Below are 17,168 nucleotides of genomic sequence, written 5' to 3' on the forward strand. Positions count from 1 at the left end.
ACTGTTGCCCTGCAGCAAGAAGGTCCTGGGTTCGACTCCCGGCCCGGGGTCTTTGAGTTTGCAGGGAGGTTCTCTCCAGGTACTCCGGCTTAATCCCACAGTGGCTGTTAGGTTAATTGGTCTCGCTAAATTCTCCTTGTGTGTGTGTGGATGGTTGTTTGTCCTGTCTGTCTCTGTGTTGCCCTGTGACAGACTGGTGACCCAGGTGACCCCCCTCGCCCGAAATGTTGGCTAGAGAGGCACCAGCACCCCTCCCGATCCGACAAGGGACAACGGTGTACAGACAATGGATGGATGGATGTAAGTCGATGACTGTGGGCAGGAAAGCTCTCCTGTAGCTGTCTGTGTTGCAGTGCATCTGAAGAGGCCTCTGACTGAAAACACTGTTTTTGAAAAGAGAATGTTTATGGAACCTTTATTTAAAGTTTTTTTCAAGAAGTGATGCATTTCATACACGTTTAAGAGCAAAAAATTATCTTTACAAAATAACAATAGCAATTAACCAAATGTAACAAATAAAATAATATCATAATATAATTGTTATTTTTCAATTAATTATAAACTATTATTAAATAAAGTAAATTAAAGACTTTTCAACAGACATGTAGATACAGTGCAAAAGGTTGCATTGACTGCATAATATCTATTAAAAAATACATTTGAAGAACAACAAAAACAGGTCAGACGAGAAATTAAATACAACAGAGTAAAAACACCACAACAAAAGAGAAAGGCATTGCTGTCTGTGCATGTTCTGTCCTGCTAACAATGTGGCAAACAATGTGTTGGATCTGCCTTATTTGCTGGACAAATAAAGGGAAAATGAGAAATTCCTCCTGTTGCACGAGTGATTCTTGAAGAGGCAAAGTTTGTAATGGGCGGAAAACCAGGGAAACAGTGAAAAACATAACCAGGATTATCAAACTGAAACAACAGATATTTTTATTAAAATCAAGTGGAGGGCCACCTCAATGCAAATATTTCTCAAGGGGTTGTGGGAACATCAAGTCTTTGTTTTGTTATTATTGAGTTTGGAGAAGAATAAAGAAACTTAATTAAATCCATTTCAGTCAGCAGCAAACGTCAAAATTATTGAACCTATTTTGAATTTCCCTAATCAAAGTATCACTACAACAATATGTATTCATTTCGCATTGGTAACTTTAAAAAATAAGACTTGGTAAAAGACAATTCAACAACTTAAAAATTATTTTCTATTGTTTTAGTTTCTTGCTTTGTTCAGTAACACATATGATATTGTATTAATCTATTAAAATACCACTCAATTATTTTTCCCTTTTTGACAGCAAAAGTAAAATATGAGACGAAAGAATTAGAGCAAGAAGCTGTATTTTCATAATTTTGTTATTATTCTAAAGAAATTAAAACAATTATAAGCCATTTCTACACTAAAGATATTTTCTCACCTGTGATGTTAGACTGTTCCTCTTTTGTGGTAATCTCCAGAAGTGATAATGTTAATTATTAAAACAGAAATATTGCTTCCAATTAATAAGTTCTCATTTTTTATCCACTTCATTCTCAGAAATATTTGGTTTGTTTTTCTGCACACTTCTCACTGTTTCACCAAAATTTTGATTTAGTCCTCACTTCATATGAATAGCAGACTAAGGTATTTTTATTTTCCAAACCTGTATTTTTAAAATCTGTTTAAATAAAAATATTTCTTGTATTTGTTTTTATTTATTTATCTTATTAATTCAAGTTGTTTTATTTAGTTGTTATTATTTAGATTTTTTATTTGTTTGTTTTCTTTTATTTCCTTTATTTTATATTTATTTTAATTATTCTAATTAGTTTATTTAAAAAATATATATTTTCTTGTTCCTTTCTTTGTTTTCTTTATTTCAATGTAGTGACTATAAAATCATTAAAATTGTACAGATGTTTGCCACCATAGATATTTATTAAGCTTTTTAAGCTTGTATTTAAACTTCTTGTTTAAATACAAGCTTAACTTTTTATTTAATAATACTGTACTGCTTTCTATTATAAACTAAACTAAACTGAATTGTTGCATTAGGTGTAAATTTGTGGAATTGAGAATAACGGAACGTTCGGGTGTTGGTTTACTTCAGCTCTCCTGCCGGAAGGCTGTCGGTGAGACACCAGCAGGAAGCGGCTGGGGAGTAGCAGGACAGCCATTGCAGTGTCGTGGCTCAGTAACAAAATACGAAAGGGCTGAGGAAGACCTGGCAGCCGCTCTCCCCGTTCCCCTTGACCGACAGATTAATTTACATGACTGTTAGAGCGTAGGCACTCTTTAAATAATTCTACATCTAAACAACCGGTAAGTGTTTTGATCATATTTCACAACCAAAACGGAGGTGAGCGGTCGGCTTTTTAGCTTGTTTCCCCGGTAGCTAACGATGCTACATTAGCATTCTTTTTCTTTGCTTCGACTGAGCTTTTTTAAACTTGATATTAACTACACATGTATTATTCTTGGCGTAACAACAGTATTTAGTAATATTATATTGAGAAACACAATTGTTACTCCAAATCCCGCTGCGTTTAGGCGATCAGATAACTATTTGTGTAGCTAACTGCTAATTAGCTAGCGCCGCTAGTAGCGACTCGAAGCGACGTCGCCTGCTGAATATGACACGTAGCTTGTTCTCAGGTCGTTAACCGATGTTGATCTAAAATATTTGTTATCCATCATTTGAAATTAATCAAGTGCTTTTTTTTCATAAGACATAGGTCTCATCTGACGTAACCTAAAATGTCGCTTGTTCTCATTGTAATGTTATGAAACCTTTAGAAGTGCGGCAGCCCAAAGTAGGTTTCACACCATCCCAGAGTGGCTGGTGGTTCTTATTGTTTTGTTAGGAGAGACTGTTGCATGTGTTTAAACAGACCCAGCTAACGGTAACATTGCTGTGTAAAGTTGGGGCAGAAATATAACTTTACTGCATGCCCATTACATGTAGGAGCGACAGACGCTGCAATACAAACACACTTTTAAAAGTTTTATTCGTTTTGGTAGGATGGCATCGTGAAATATTTGTAATAAGAGAACATTGTTGACATTACTCTGGCCTCCATGGTTTGTTATAATGGTAAACAAACACCGAGTCCGTTAAAAGCTGTTTAATTTGGAAACCTAAACTGTGAAAATGTATTTGTATTCACTGGTGATAGTGACGTCACAGGAGTTGCATCCTAACTCCTGTTTTTCTGAACCTAATCAAGGTTTTTGACATTTGTTTGGTTTGCTGTAATAACATTTAGGCTGCAATGAAAACTGTTGTATCTTTATCCTTTCCATAAAGAAATGGCATGTGTAACCTCAGCTGTAATGACCGGGGTCAAAAGGTCAGACGACTTGAACCCATTATCTTTCCAGTATGGATTTCCCATTTCATTTATTTTAATTTACTGACTGAAATGGGGAATTAATGAGGTGCAACTCCAGAATATTAATCTCATTTATCAGATTGTTGTTTATATTGGTGAACAGTTTGACTTTATGAAAGTTCACAGAAGATGGTAGCAGAATAGGGGGAGCCTCAGGGCGGTGGCTCTCGGGTAGAAACGTAAGCAGCATGTAGATAAAACGTCTGTGTAGCAGATTAAATTTACATTCTTCAGTCCGATGCTCTAAACTCCAGACTTTCATTCAGGTTTGGTTCTTTAAGAAATGTCTCAGCTTCAGTTGGTTTCCCTCTCTGGCGCATCAGACCATGTCTGACATCAGCTGCTCTGTCATTTACTGGTTTTTTTTTTTGTATTTGTCTGATCTTGACCTTTATCTACCTTATACTTTAACCCTGGAGTTGTTTGAACGTTGCGTAATGAAGGCCGGAGGTCAGCGCTGGCTCACTGTATGCTTCAGGATCGGCCACTGAGGATGATGATGATGATGGCAGTGAGCAATCCTTAACGAGGAAACTTTTAATTTTATAACTCATTCTGACTTATGGGATTTACTTGATGTTTTAAAAATGTATTTTTAAGACTTTTTTTACTACTTTTACTTGAGTAAGTTTATTATGAAGTATCTCTTCTCTTACTTGAGTAAAATATTTGCATTTTCTTCCCACTGAATGAAAAACCAACTTGTTTTAACCAAAAATCCACCAGACAGACTCAAACCTGCAGCTTCTCTTAAAGTTTCACAAGTTTTTCATTGAATCAAACTGATTTACAAACATTTTATTTTTTTTTCTTGTATGTTTTATTGTAAATTTGATCCTTAAAATACCAAAATTTCCACGTAACTGAATGTTTTGGTCCGTCTGATGTCGTCATTTCAGGGTTTCCTCCAGAGCTTTCTAAGCCTGGCAGCCCGCCAGGCTTTACAAACTATAAATATTGTTCTTTGAACTTTTACAACTTGCCAGCTCCTTAAAATTAAATTAAAATGTTAAACAATCTGCTGAAACCATTGAATCAAATCCAGCAGCATCGATCGTCTCAGTAAATAAATGTTGCATTTATGTATCTGTGTTAAAATATCATCATCATTTCTGGCCCCTGGGGGCCCGATGGGGCCCGATGGGGCCCCTGGCTTAATTTGGATTAAACAAAGTGCAAATACTTGATTTTCATTTTAACTGTATTGTTTGATTTGTTGCTTTTAAGACACGTTGTGGGTTTAAGTATCGTTTTCTGTAACATGTAGTATTTTTACGTTTCCCGCCGCCAGCAGGTTTTCTGGGGAAACCCTGAATTTTTAAATATTAAATGGTTGATAATTTGATCAGTTACTCAGTCCTTGAATGAACTTTTTACCAAATACTCTTTTTAGTCTTGAGTAATTTCCTGATTGGCTGCTTTTTGCTTAGACTTGGGTAAAATTACGTTGAAGTATTTCTGCTTTTACTCGAGTTTCTGCCTCCTCTGGTATTTAACCACAGACAAAATGAGCTACATGGTTGTAAAAGTAGGATAAGCTGATAATAAACTATAAATGAATCATAATGAGCTCTTGACTTTACACTTGTAGTGATGTATAAACTTTAGTTTGCAGGTTTTCCACATTGTTGCTCTGGTTCTAACTAAAGTTCATCACGAGGTGAAGAAACGCTTCGTTGTTCTGCAATACATTTTTATTAAAGAAAAAAAACTTTCTTTCTTGTGATTTGTCTCCAAAAAATACAATTATTATAATTAAATGTTATTAAATTAAAGGTTTACTTATGTCTGTCTTTGCTTTTCCATCAGTTTAATTTTAATTGTAAAATCTACATTTTCTCTGTTTGCATCTTTTGTCACCAGAACAGCTGAAGTGCTGAAACGTTCCTGTATTTATTTAGCGTTCGGTTTTAACCGAAGCCACTAGATTCCCACAGACGAAACATTTTGTTTCCTTATACTTGTTTCTCCATTAATGTCTTCTTCTTCTTCTCCTCCTTTCTTTCGTTTTGTCTTGCAGAGTTCAACAGCTCCGGATATGTCATTCCTGTTCGATTGGATTTATAGCGGTTTCAATAGCGTACTACAGTTTTTAGGTGAGATTTTATCACATCTTTAATTACAGAACATGGTGAAGCTGCTGCTTGTTTCCACTTCAGAGTCGCTGCTGAGACCAATTCTGCAAACAGCCTGCAGTCAGAGATGCTATGCTAATAATTAATATGCTAATGTACATTTAATGCAGCTAAAGAGAATTAGAAATGAAAGATGTTTGTTTGTCAAAACCTTTTCAGAAAATGCTGAATTTATATCATTTTTTTCCCCCTGGCAGAAAAAAATAATGTTTGGTTAAATATTTACAACAACTCATTTCTTCGGCTTAAAAACTACCAACATTATTGCAAGTTTTGCTTCTGTAACTAAATCAGCTTCAGAAATGACAACTGATCTGATTCAGTTTGATGTTTAAATATTCAGTGGCCTGTTTGTTCCTGGGAGTCCTGAGATTTTTCCATGTTTTGACGTCGAACAGAGAATGTCAACCAGGAAGTTCGATCGAACCCCAGGGGTTCGGCGGAGCCTCTGCAGGCGGTAAAGACACACGTGTGTAAAGTCGTGATGACGCCCCGCTTTGCCATCACTTGCTGCAGAGGATCACGTTACATTGCTTAGCCAATCAGAGGATCACGTTACATTGCTGAGCCAATCAGAGGATCACGTTACATTGCTTAGCCAATCAGAGGATCACGTTACATTGCTTAGCCAATCAGAGGATCACGTTACATTGCTGAGCCAATCAGAGGATCACGTTACATTGCTTAGCCAATCAGAGGATCACGTTACATTGCTTAGCCAATCAGAGGATCACGTTACATTGCTTAGCCAATCAGAGGATCACGTTACATTGCTGAGCCAATCAGAGGATCACGTTACATTGCTGAGCCAATCAGAGGATCAGGTTACATTGCTTAGCCAATCAGAGGATCACGTTACATTGCTGAGCCAATCAGAGGATCAAGTTACATTGCTGAGCCAATCAGAGGATCAGGTTACATTGCTTAGCCAATCAGAGGATCAGGTTACATTGCTGAGCCAATCAGAGGATCACGTTACATTGCTGAGCCAATCAGAGGATCAAGTTACATTGCTGAGCCAATCAGAGGATCACGTTACATTGCTGAGCCAATCAGAGGATCAAGTTACATTGCTGAGCCAATCAGAGGATCAGGTTACATTGCTGAGCCAATCAGAGGATCACGTTACATTGCTGAGCCAATCAGAGGATCAAGTTACATTGCTGAGCCAATCAGAGGATCAGGTTACATTGCTTAGCCAATCAGAGGATCACGTTACATTGCTTAGCCAATCAGAGGATCACGTTACATTGCTTAGCCAATCAGAGGATCACGTTACATTGCTGAGCCAATCAGAGGGTCACGTTACATTGCTTAGCCAATCAGAGGATCACGTTACATTGCTGAGCCAATCAGAGGGTCACGTTACATTGCTGAGCCAATCAGAGGATCACGTTACATTGCTGAGCCAATCAGAGGGTCACGTTACATTGCTGAGCCAATCAGAGGGTCACGTTACATTGCTGAGCCAATCAGAGGATCACGTTACATTGCTGAGCCAATCAGAGGATCACATTACATTGCTGAGCCAATCAGAGGGTCACGTTACATTGCTGAGCCAATCAGAGGATCACGTTACATTGCTGAGCCAATCAGAGGGTCACGTTACATTGCTTAGCCAATCAGAGGATCACGTTACATTGCTGAGCCAATCAGAGGATCACGTTACATTGCTTAGCCAATCAGAGGATCACGTTACATTGCTGAGCCAATCAGAGGGTCACGTTACATTGCTGAGCCAATCAGAGGATCACGTTACATTGCTGAGCCAATCAGAGGGTCACGTTACATTGCTGAGCCAATCAGAGGGTCACGTTACATTGCTGAGCCAATCAGAGGATCACGTTACATTGCTGAGCCAATCAGAGGATCACATTACATTGCTGAGCCAATCAGAGGATCACGTTACATTGCTGAGCCAATCAGAGGATCACATTACATTGCTGAGCCAATCAGAGGATCACGTTACATTGCTTAGCCAATCAGAGCTGTGGAGGAGCCATGATTGAAGGAGCTCCACTCAGCAGGGATTTGAACTTGTGTCTTTAATTACTTCAGCAAAGCTCACAGTTTTTACCAGATTCTATAGTCTGGTATACGGCTGGAATAAGAAGAAGGGTTCGGTGAATGATGCGCATATGCAACTGGGGGTTCGGTACCTCAGAAAAGGTTAAGAACCGCTGGATTAGAGCCACTGGAAAACGACAAAACATATGATTTATATATTTTATCTCAGAATTCTGATGTTTTCCCTCCAAATTCTGAGTTTTTTTTTATTTGGGGCTCAAATTTCTGACTTTTCTTTTGAATTCTGATTGTTTCTTTCCTCTGAATTCAGACCTTTTTAGTTTTTTTTCTTTCGAGTTCTGACTTCCTCTTTGAACTTCTGACTTTAATCTTGATAAATTCTGAGACCAAAGTCAGATTATATTTCTCCAGTGGCCCTAATCCTCTTCCTAATCTTAATCTCTTGAAGCAAACAAAGGAAATATGACTTTGCAACACAGGTCCCGCCCCCATCTGCTTTAGGTTTGGACTAGACTCTAGATTGGCGCTAGCGCCAGGTCTCCTCAGTGTACCAGTAGGTCTGCTCCCCAGTGCGCTGCTCCAGTTTCAGTCAGAGCGACACGCAGCGACTGTTCCAGTTCTCCCAGTTTGACAGGTTGCTCACAGCGCTGTGAGGAACCATGACGTTCAGCGGCGCTGACTCAGCCACAGATCTTATAAACCCTCCGCGTTTTGCTGTGCTGACTCAGCTGAGTGAGGACTGGCTTCAGTCTGCGCCTTTCATCCGTTCATTCAGCCCAGTTTGGAGGAATGTTGCTTTTCTCACATCAAGTCCAGGAGCAGAGCAGAGTTTCATAAACTTCATGTGAAGCAACAAACTCGTTGGCATGTTTCTTTGTGGTGCAGGACAGCAGAAAGCTTCACTTTGCCCTTTTCCAGGTTCTCGTTCTGAGAATATCAGCTCATTCAGCAGTCAGACAGCAGGCCTGCTGCTGGACCTGCTGGCTTTTAAAATGGCTTTTATTCAGCTTCTGTTTTATTTGTAGCGTATTTGTTTCCATAGTTACATAACAGATAATAAAGAACTTGATCTGATGTTGTTGAGTTTGCTTTTAGTTCTTTAAACAATTCAGACAAAAGCAACAAAGAACAGAAACTTTGTCCTTTTTTGTAGCATGCAGCAGAAATATTTAATCTAAATTACCAAAATGTCCTGTTCATTTTCTTAGATGCTTATTTTAACTACTTTTATTCATGTATTTTGATCCATTGTAATTGCTTGTTTTCTTTTTGGGCCTTTGTAGCCCTTTGAGATTTCAAGATGTAAAAAGCATCTTAGAATCTGGATTAGTATTAAGATTTGTGACGCCTTGGAAATCTAAGTTTGTTTCTAATTTTAGGACTGTACAAGAAATCGGGCAAGTTAGTATTTCTTGGCCTGGACAATGCTGGCAAAACGACGCTACTGCACATGCTCAAAGATGACAGACTGGGACAGCATGTGCCAACTTTACACCCAAGTGAGTTGTTTCCATAATCTAGCACATTTAATCATTTAGAAACATAATGCAGCAGTTTGTAAATCTGGGATTTTGGTTTCTTTACCCAGCATCAGAGGAGCTGACGATTGCTGGCATGACATTCACCACCTTTGACCTTGGAGGCCACGCACAAGGTGTGTAATTCATTTTTTTAATTAATATATATATATATATATACACACACAGACCTGTTGCAGCATGACTTCATATGCACAAGATCCCGTGTGCAGCTTCCTGCTGCAGGGCGAAAATCTGCTCGCTAACGATGACTAGCATGGGTTTTAGCTGTCAAATTGTCAGCATAACGCGCTAAATCTTACATGTATGTCAGATATATAAAAGAAAAATGGACGGAGTGCTTTGCTACTAACGGCAACTAGATAACAAGGTCAGGAAACTGTTTCAATCAGGGAAAATAGTGAATCAGATGGAAGTAGCTTAGTTAGTTAGGTAGTTATGCTAGCTTGACTATAACAGAATTAACATGTAGATGTGCTGCAGAATTCTGTTTTTTGGTTCAGTTAAAATCAGTGGACCAGGTGTTTAAATTAGCTAATCTTCCACTGCTGTGTTAGCTCAGCTAATAGCAACGGTAGCTAATCTACCACCACTGTTTTAGCTGAGCTAATCGCAGAGGTAGCTAATCTGCCACCACTGTTTTAGCTCAGCTAATAGCAGCGGTAGCTAATCTACCACCACCGTGTTAGCTCAGCTAATAGCAGCGGTAGCTAATCTACCACCACTGTTTTAGCTCAGCTAATAGCAGCGGTAGCTAATCTACCACCACTGTTTTAGCTGAGCTAATGGCAGCGGTAGCTAATCTACCACCACTGTTTTAGCTGAGCTAAAAGCAGCGGTAGCTAATCTACCACCACTGTTTTAGCTCAGCTAATAGCAGCGGTAGCTAATCTACCACCACTGTTTTAGCTCAGCTAATAGCAGCGGTAGCTAATCTACCACCACTGTTTTAGCTCAGCTAATAGCAGCGGTAGCTAATCTACCACCACTGTGTTAGCTCAGCTAATGGCAGCGGTAGCTAATCTACCACCACTGTGTTAGCTCAGCTAATGGCAGCGGTAGCTAATCTACCACCACTGTGTTAGCTCAGCTAATGGCAGCGGTAGCTAATCTACCACCACTGTGTTAGCTCAGCTAATGGCAGCGGTAGCTAATCTACCACCACTGTGTTAGCTCAGCTAATGGCAGCGGTAGCTAATCTACCACCACTGTGTTAGCTCAGCTAATAGCAGCGGTAGCTAATCTACCACCACTGTTTTAGCTGAGCTAATGGCAGCGGTAGCTAATCTACCACCACTGTTTTAGCTGAGCTAAAAGCAGCGGTAGCTAATCTACCACCACTGTTTTAGCTCAGCTAATAGCAGCGGTAGCTAATCTACCACCACTGTTTTAGCTCAGCTAATAGCAGCGGTAGCTAATCTACCACCACTGTTTTAGCTCAGCTAATAGCAGCGGTAGCTAATCTACCACCACTGTGTTAGCTCAGCTAATGGCAGCGGTAGCTAATCTACCACCACTGTGTTAGCTCAGCTAATGGCAGCGGTAGCTAATCTACCACCACTGTGTTAGCTCAGCTAATGGCAGCGGTAGCTAATCTACCACCACTGTGTTAGCTCAGCTAATAGCAGCGGTAGCTAATCTACCGCAGCGTTCATTATTAATACTCACTAAACAAACATCGAGCCTGAAAACATAAAACTGTAACCGACTGAATGTTCTGCTCTGTGTGTGTGAAAAAGTTTGAGAGTTTTTTAGTGTTGAACCCTCATGTAGCGGTGGGCTTGTCTGTTGCTATGACAACGCGTCTGTGTAGCAAGAACAACAGTGGCTGTGAGATATTCTTCAGCAGTTATTCTGCGTTATTTTCCCGTTGCTGCTGCGCTGCTATGGGTAGAAAAGAATCGTCCTTTTACCCTCCGGCGTTGAGCCCATGATCAGAATTTCCATTTTGTAAACTATAACATGCAGCAGCTCTATAAAAAGATGGAGATTTTCTTTATTTTCACCTTCAGTTTACCTGACGAGTTGGTTGTTTTTTGCCTCTGCAGCCCGGAGAGTGTGGAAAACCTACCTCCCTGCCATTAACGGGATCGTCTTCATCGTGGATTGTGCAGACCTTCAGAGAATGAGTGAATCTAAAGCAGAACTTGATGTGAGTGTCGGCTGCTTCTAGTGAAGGAAGAGTTTGTGACAGAAACCTGAAATCATATATTTCAGGTTTCGGCTTGGGACAATTTCCGCACATGTGACTCAAAGTCTTTCTCCAGCACAGATAGAAAGTTAATCTGGGATGAAAACTTTCAGCTTTCTGCCGTTTCTGAGCTCTTTGCCAGGCGAGGAGGTTTATTCATCATCAAACCTAGGAGCTTTCTGTGGTTTTTCTTTGAATTATTTTGTTAACAGCTGGGACAGAATTTAGATAATATGAGTATAAAATACTTTAACAACATATTTACAAAAATAAAAACATTGTTGGATTTCTACAGATCAGGATGCTTTTTGCTGGGATTGGGATTTAATCTCACATTCACCGTTTCAGTGATGATCTATAATTAAAGCTCTTTTTTTATCCACCTTTCTAGGCGTTGATGACAGACGAGACCATCGGAAATGTGCCTATCTTAATCCTGGGCAACAAAATCGACAGGCCTGAAGCCGTGAGCGAGGAGAAGCTGCGCGAATGTTTTGGATTATACGGACAGACGACAGGCAAGGTGAGGAAACGGAGCGAAACGTCTGGCTCATGGTTGGAGAAACAAATAAAAAGCTGAGATAACTCACAGACTGACGGGAATAAAAGAGGATCATCATCATCATCCCTCATTTTGTTATGTTTTTGAAAACAGAATTTGGATTCAGGTTTTTCAAATATGGAAATATGAGAATAGAAAAATCCACATGACATTTAAATTTTCCATGTGACTCCATTTGTTGTTCAGCCTCTAATCCAGCTGATTATCAGGAAATAACAGCCAATCAGCTGTTTACAGATATATTCATATGAAACATAAACAACTTCTGTCCAAAATAAAATAATTTATTAACAGACGTCTGCAGCTTTTTAGCAGAGAAATAAGAAAACTGACAGTTCAGGTTTAAAATGTTTAATGTTTATGAGGACAAATTAACTCTGAAACTGCAAAGATCAGTTTGTGTTCAGTTTACAATACAGAGAAAAGGGAAAATAAAACAGTATTTTAATAAATTACAGTGGGCCGGTCTGCCGGTGAGACGGTCTCCCGGTGGGACGGTCTGCCGGTGGGACGGTCTGCCGGTGAGACGGTCTCCCGGTGGGACGGTCTGCCGGTGAGACGGTCTCCCGGTGGGACGGTCTGCCGGTGGGACGGTCTGCCGGTGAGACGGTCTCCCGGTGGGACAGTCTGCCGGTGGGACGGTCTGCCGGTGAGACAGTCTCCCGGTGGGACAGTCTGCCGGTGGGACGGTCTCCCGGTGGGACGGTCTGCCGGTGGGACAGTCTGTCGGTGGGACGGTCTCCCGGTGGGACGGTCTGCCGGTGAGACAGTCTCCCGGTGGGACGGTCTGCCGGTGGGACGGTCTGCCGGTGGGACGGTCTGCCGGTGAGACAGTCTCCCGGTGGGACAGTCTGCCGGTGGGACGGTCTGCCGGTGAGACAGTCTGTCGGTGGGACGGTCTCCCGGTGGGACGGTCTGCCGGTGAGACAGTCTCCCGGTGGGACAGTCTGCCGGTGGGACGGTCTGCCGGTGAGACGGTCTGTCGGTGGGACGGTCTCCCGGTGGGACGGTCTGCCGGTGAGACGGTCTCCCGGTGGGACAGTCTGTCGGTGGGACGGTCTCCCGGTGGGACGGTCTGCCGGTGGGACGGTCTCCCGGTGGGACGGTCTGCCGGTGGGACGGTCTGCCGGTGGGACGGTCTCCCGGTGGGACGGTCTGCCGGTGAGACAGTCTCCCGGTGGGACAGTCTGCCGGTGGGACGGTCTGCCGGTGGGACGGTCTGCCGGTGGGACGGTCTGCCGGTGGGACGGTCTCCCGGTGGGACGGTCTGTCGGTGGGACGGTCTCCCGGTGGGACGGTCTGTCGGTGGGACGGTCTGCCGGTGGGACGGTCTGCCGGTGGGACGGTCTGCCGGTGGGACGGTCTGCCGGTGGGACGGTCTGTCGGTGGGACGGTCTCCCGGTGGGACGGTCTGCCGGTGAGACAGTCTCCCGGTGGGACAGTCTGTCGGTGGGACGGTCTCCCGGTGGGACGGTCTGCCGGTGGGACGGTCTGCCGGTGGGACGGTCTCCCGGTGGGACGGTCTGCCGGTGAGACAGTCTCCCGGTGGGACAGTCTGTCGGTGGGACGGTCTCCCGGTGGGACAGTCTGTCGGTGGGACGGTCTCCCGGTGGGACGGTCTGCCGGTGGGACGGTCTCCCGGTGAGACAGTCTCCCGGTGGGACAGTCTGCCGGTGGGACGGTCTGCCGGTGAGACGGTCTGTCGGTGGGACGGTCTCCCGGTGGGACGGTCTGCCGGTGAGACAGTCTCCCGGTGGGACAGTCTGCCGGTGGGACGGTCTGCCGGTGAGACAGTCTGTCGGTGGGACGGTCTCCCGGTGGGACGGTCTGCCGGTGAGACAGTCTCCCGGTGGGACAGTCTGTCGGTGGGACGGTCTCCCGGTGGGACGGTCTGCCGGTGAGACAGTCTCCCGGTGGGACGGTCTGCCGGTGGGACGGTCTGCCGGTGGGACGGTCTCCCGGTGGGACGGTCTGTCGGTGGGACGGTCTCCCGGTGGGACGGTCTGCCGGTGAGACAGTCTCCCGGTGGGACAGTCTGTCGGTGGGACGGTCTCCCGGTGGGACGGTCTCCCGGTGGGACGGTCTGCCGGTGAGACAGTCTGTCGGTGGGACGGTCTTCCGGTGGGACGGTCTGCCGGTGGGACGGTCTGCCGGTGGGACGGTCTCCCGGTGGGACGGTCTGCCGGTGGGACGGTCTGCCGGTGGGACGGTCTCCCGGTGGGACGGTCTGCCGGTGGGACGGTCTGTCGGTGGGACGGTCTCCCGGTGGGACGGTCTGCCGGTGAGACAGTCTCCCGGTGGGACAGTCTGTCGGTGGGACGGTCTGCCGGTGGGACGGTCTGCCGGTGGGACGGTCTCCCGGTGGGACGGTCTGCCGGTGGGACGGTCTGCCGGTGGGACGGTCTGACCTCTGCCCTCTGACCTCTGACCTTTGCTGAGGTGGAAAACATCGGCTTCACATCGATTATCAGCCGATCTGAAGTGAAGGAAATCGGCTCTGATAAATCTGTGCACCTTTATTAAAACTAAATAAACGAGTATTTTATTAAAGTGGTTATTTCTAATGTATAAAAACGGCTCAGGTGGTCAGTGGATTTGTCAGAATAGATTAGTGATCGACTCCTACCTCTCCGTCGGCTCCTGCTCGGCGCCGATCAGTCGGATAGAACCTGAATGTTTGGACCTGTCTGGTCTCCAGGGCAACGTTCCCATGAAGGAGCTGAACACGAGACCGCTGGAGGTCTTCATGTGCAGCGTGCTGAAGAGGCAGGGCTACGGCGAGGGCTTCCGCTGGCTGTCCCAGTACATCGACTAAACCGGCCCCGCCTCCCACTACACCGTCGCTAGGGGGCGCCAAAACCAGCCGTTCCAGACGCCTCCGCCGCCATCATCATCATCATCATCCTCTCAGCCCCGTTCGGTTAATCAAGTCTGCCTTCGCCTCCAGAGAAACCAGTACGACTCGACCCCAATAGACTTTTATTGGTCGAACATTTGGTTCACACTCACTTTCATCATCATCTTTATTTTTATGTCATGTTGTCCTCGAGGCAGGGCGTCACGTTGAAATGGTTGAATCTTTTCTACACCATGTCTGTCGTTTGCTGTCCTCCTCTTCCGACACTCTGAAGTTTAAATCTGTTTGATTCTGTTGCTGAATAAACTTCTTCCTTCCCCCAAACTCAGACGGCCACACAGCAGGACACTTTTCTAACAGGTAAATTCATTCCACGTTGTATTTAATCAGTGTTTTCTTTGACATGGTTGGAGTAAATCTAAAAATGGCCCTCAGCATCACACATTTGGCTGTTTCCCCGTGTGTCTGAATGGAGCGTTTAGTGCATCACACGTTAGATCCACATCTCTCTCTCTGTCCAGCCTCTGAGCCGCCTCCCTTTTTAAAACGGAGCCGACTTCGCTCTGGTTTTCGTTTTAAAATAGAATATGATACTGGCTATAATAACTCTTTGATAAAATTATGTAGATATCACAATGTTCAGCTGACGCAACGATGGATGTTTAAAGGAATCCGTAACACGCCATAAAGAGACGAGGGAGGATTAAAGAGACGCTGGTTGAAATTAGGCAATATTAGAAGCAAGTGAGACGTTTGGCAGGATGAGACAGGTAGACAGACAGGTAGACAGACAGACAGGTAGACAGACAGGTAGACAGGTAGCCCAGAACACCTCCAGCAAAGGGACCATGTTAAATATAAACACATGAAATGTACACAAACATCGTACATGGATTTTCTATTTCTGAGTGGGATCCTTTGAAACATTAACAGGAACTATTATGCATGCCTTGTTCTTTTGATTATTTTTAAGAGCTATTATTAACTCTGTACGAGGGACGACGATGCCAAAATTACCAACTAGAGATGATTGTCATGTTTTTTTAAGGAAACAATGGAAATGTGCATAATATACTTTAATCTGTCCCTGTGTGTCTCTTTCGTCCCTCATGAATAAGTAATGAGATGTTCCAACATGAATGGGACCTGCTGTTGTTTGCATCATTAAAAAATGTAATAAATGTTTGCAATGAATAATCGGATCAATCAATCTAATTTTATTTGTGCTTTTCAGGAGCAAAATGTAAATATTTACATGAATTGTCAACACAAATGTGGAGGAAAATATTATTTTTATCCTGTGTTTACTAAAGAAAATCCAAAATATTTCCAAAATTAATGGAAACAATCTGGCAACAATGATTAAAATGTGTAATAAAGGATGCAAGTTGTGCTTTTTTCCACAACTTTTAATATTTAACAGAACCTGATGCATATAATTTATGTCTGAAATCAGGAGGGTTCTGGAATGGCCTAGTCAAAGTCTGGGCTCAGATCTATTAAACAGGCTGTGGCATGAGCAAGGTTTTGGAAACGTGACTCACAAATAACTAAAGTTTGTTCAATTTTGTTTTATGAAATATTTAATAATGACCAAAAAGACAAAAACAGAATAAATGTTAGTGGGAATAAAAAAAAATTAATTTCTTTTTTAGCTCAAATTCAAAAGCTGACGCCTCTGTGGGACCAGTGAGGTCTGTAAAGAAGTGAATGAACATTAAACGTCTGTATCTGTGTCCATTCCACATTTCAGCCTGTTTGGAAAAGTAGCAATAAGTTCAAACTTTGCATCTTGTTTCTGTTTTAAAATATATTTTAAATTCCTTGCATCTTCATTCCACCATAGAAAAAATATAAAAGTAAAGATGAACATTCCTGCCAGTCGGGTGACGAAATGTGAGCCTCTGTCCTATAAAGCAACAGCTTGCAGAATTTGGTCTAAGCTTGTCCATCGTTAGAAATGAATAAATTTACTATCCAGACACAAAACCTGTGATTTGAATTCTCTAAATGTAAAATGAAGAATAAAGATGATTTGGCTGGACTGTTGTCACTTCATGTCTTGTTGCTTTCTTAGAAAACAACAAATCAAACTGAAAACGTCTGACTGGACCTCGTTGTTCTGACAGGATGAATAGAGAGGAGAGTTTTAATAAGTCAGTGACACATTTACACAATTACTTCATAAGTAAATGTGAACTGGAGTAACAGTTTAAGTTATATAAACTAATCTAAAACGGCATTAGAGATAAATGTTCTTACTAAAACAGAGTTTCTCCTCCCTGTCCTGCATGTTTCAGGTGTTTCCCTTCTGAAACACCTGGATTGTATCTCTGGGTGATGAACTGGTTTCTGCAGCACCTGATGTTCATGCAGTCATTTGGATCAGCTGTTCTGGACAGAAGCTCATCTAGAACATGCAGCAAATCCATCCATCCATTTTCTTGCACCCTTGTCCCTCAGTGGGGTCGGGAGG

General features: G+C 43.0%; 1 protein-coding gene across 1 annotated transcript; it reads left to right on the plus strand.

The window, feature by feature from the left end:
* The first annotated feature begins 2,119 nt into the window (after positions 1-2,119).
* On the plus strand, positions 2,120-15,894 carry sar1b (secretion associated, Ras related GTPase 1B). The gene is made up of 7 exons (XM_008401941.3): positions 2,120-2,311; positions 5,402-5,477; positions 8,924-9,043; positions 9,133-9,198; positions 11,131-11,234; positions 11,665-11,796; positions 14,534-15,894. The coding sequence occupies exons 2-7, from the start codon at positions 5,420-5,422 to the stop codon at positions 14,648-14,650; spliced, it is 597 nt and encodes a 198-aa protein (XP_008400163.1). The 5' UTR covers positions 2,120-2,311; positions 5,402-5,419; the 3' UTR covers positions 14,651-15,894.
* Positions 15,895-17,168: the final 1,274 nt, after the last annotated feature.

This window comes from Poecilia reticulata, chromosome 14 (assembly GCF_904066995.2).
Source record: "Poecilia reticulata chromosome 14, P_reticulata-male-v2, whole genome shotgun sequence".
Taxonomy (NCBI): Eukaryota; Metazoa; Chordata; class Actinopteri; order Cyprinodontiformes; family Poeciliidae; genus Poecilia; species Poecilia reticulata.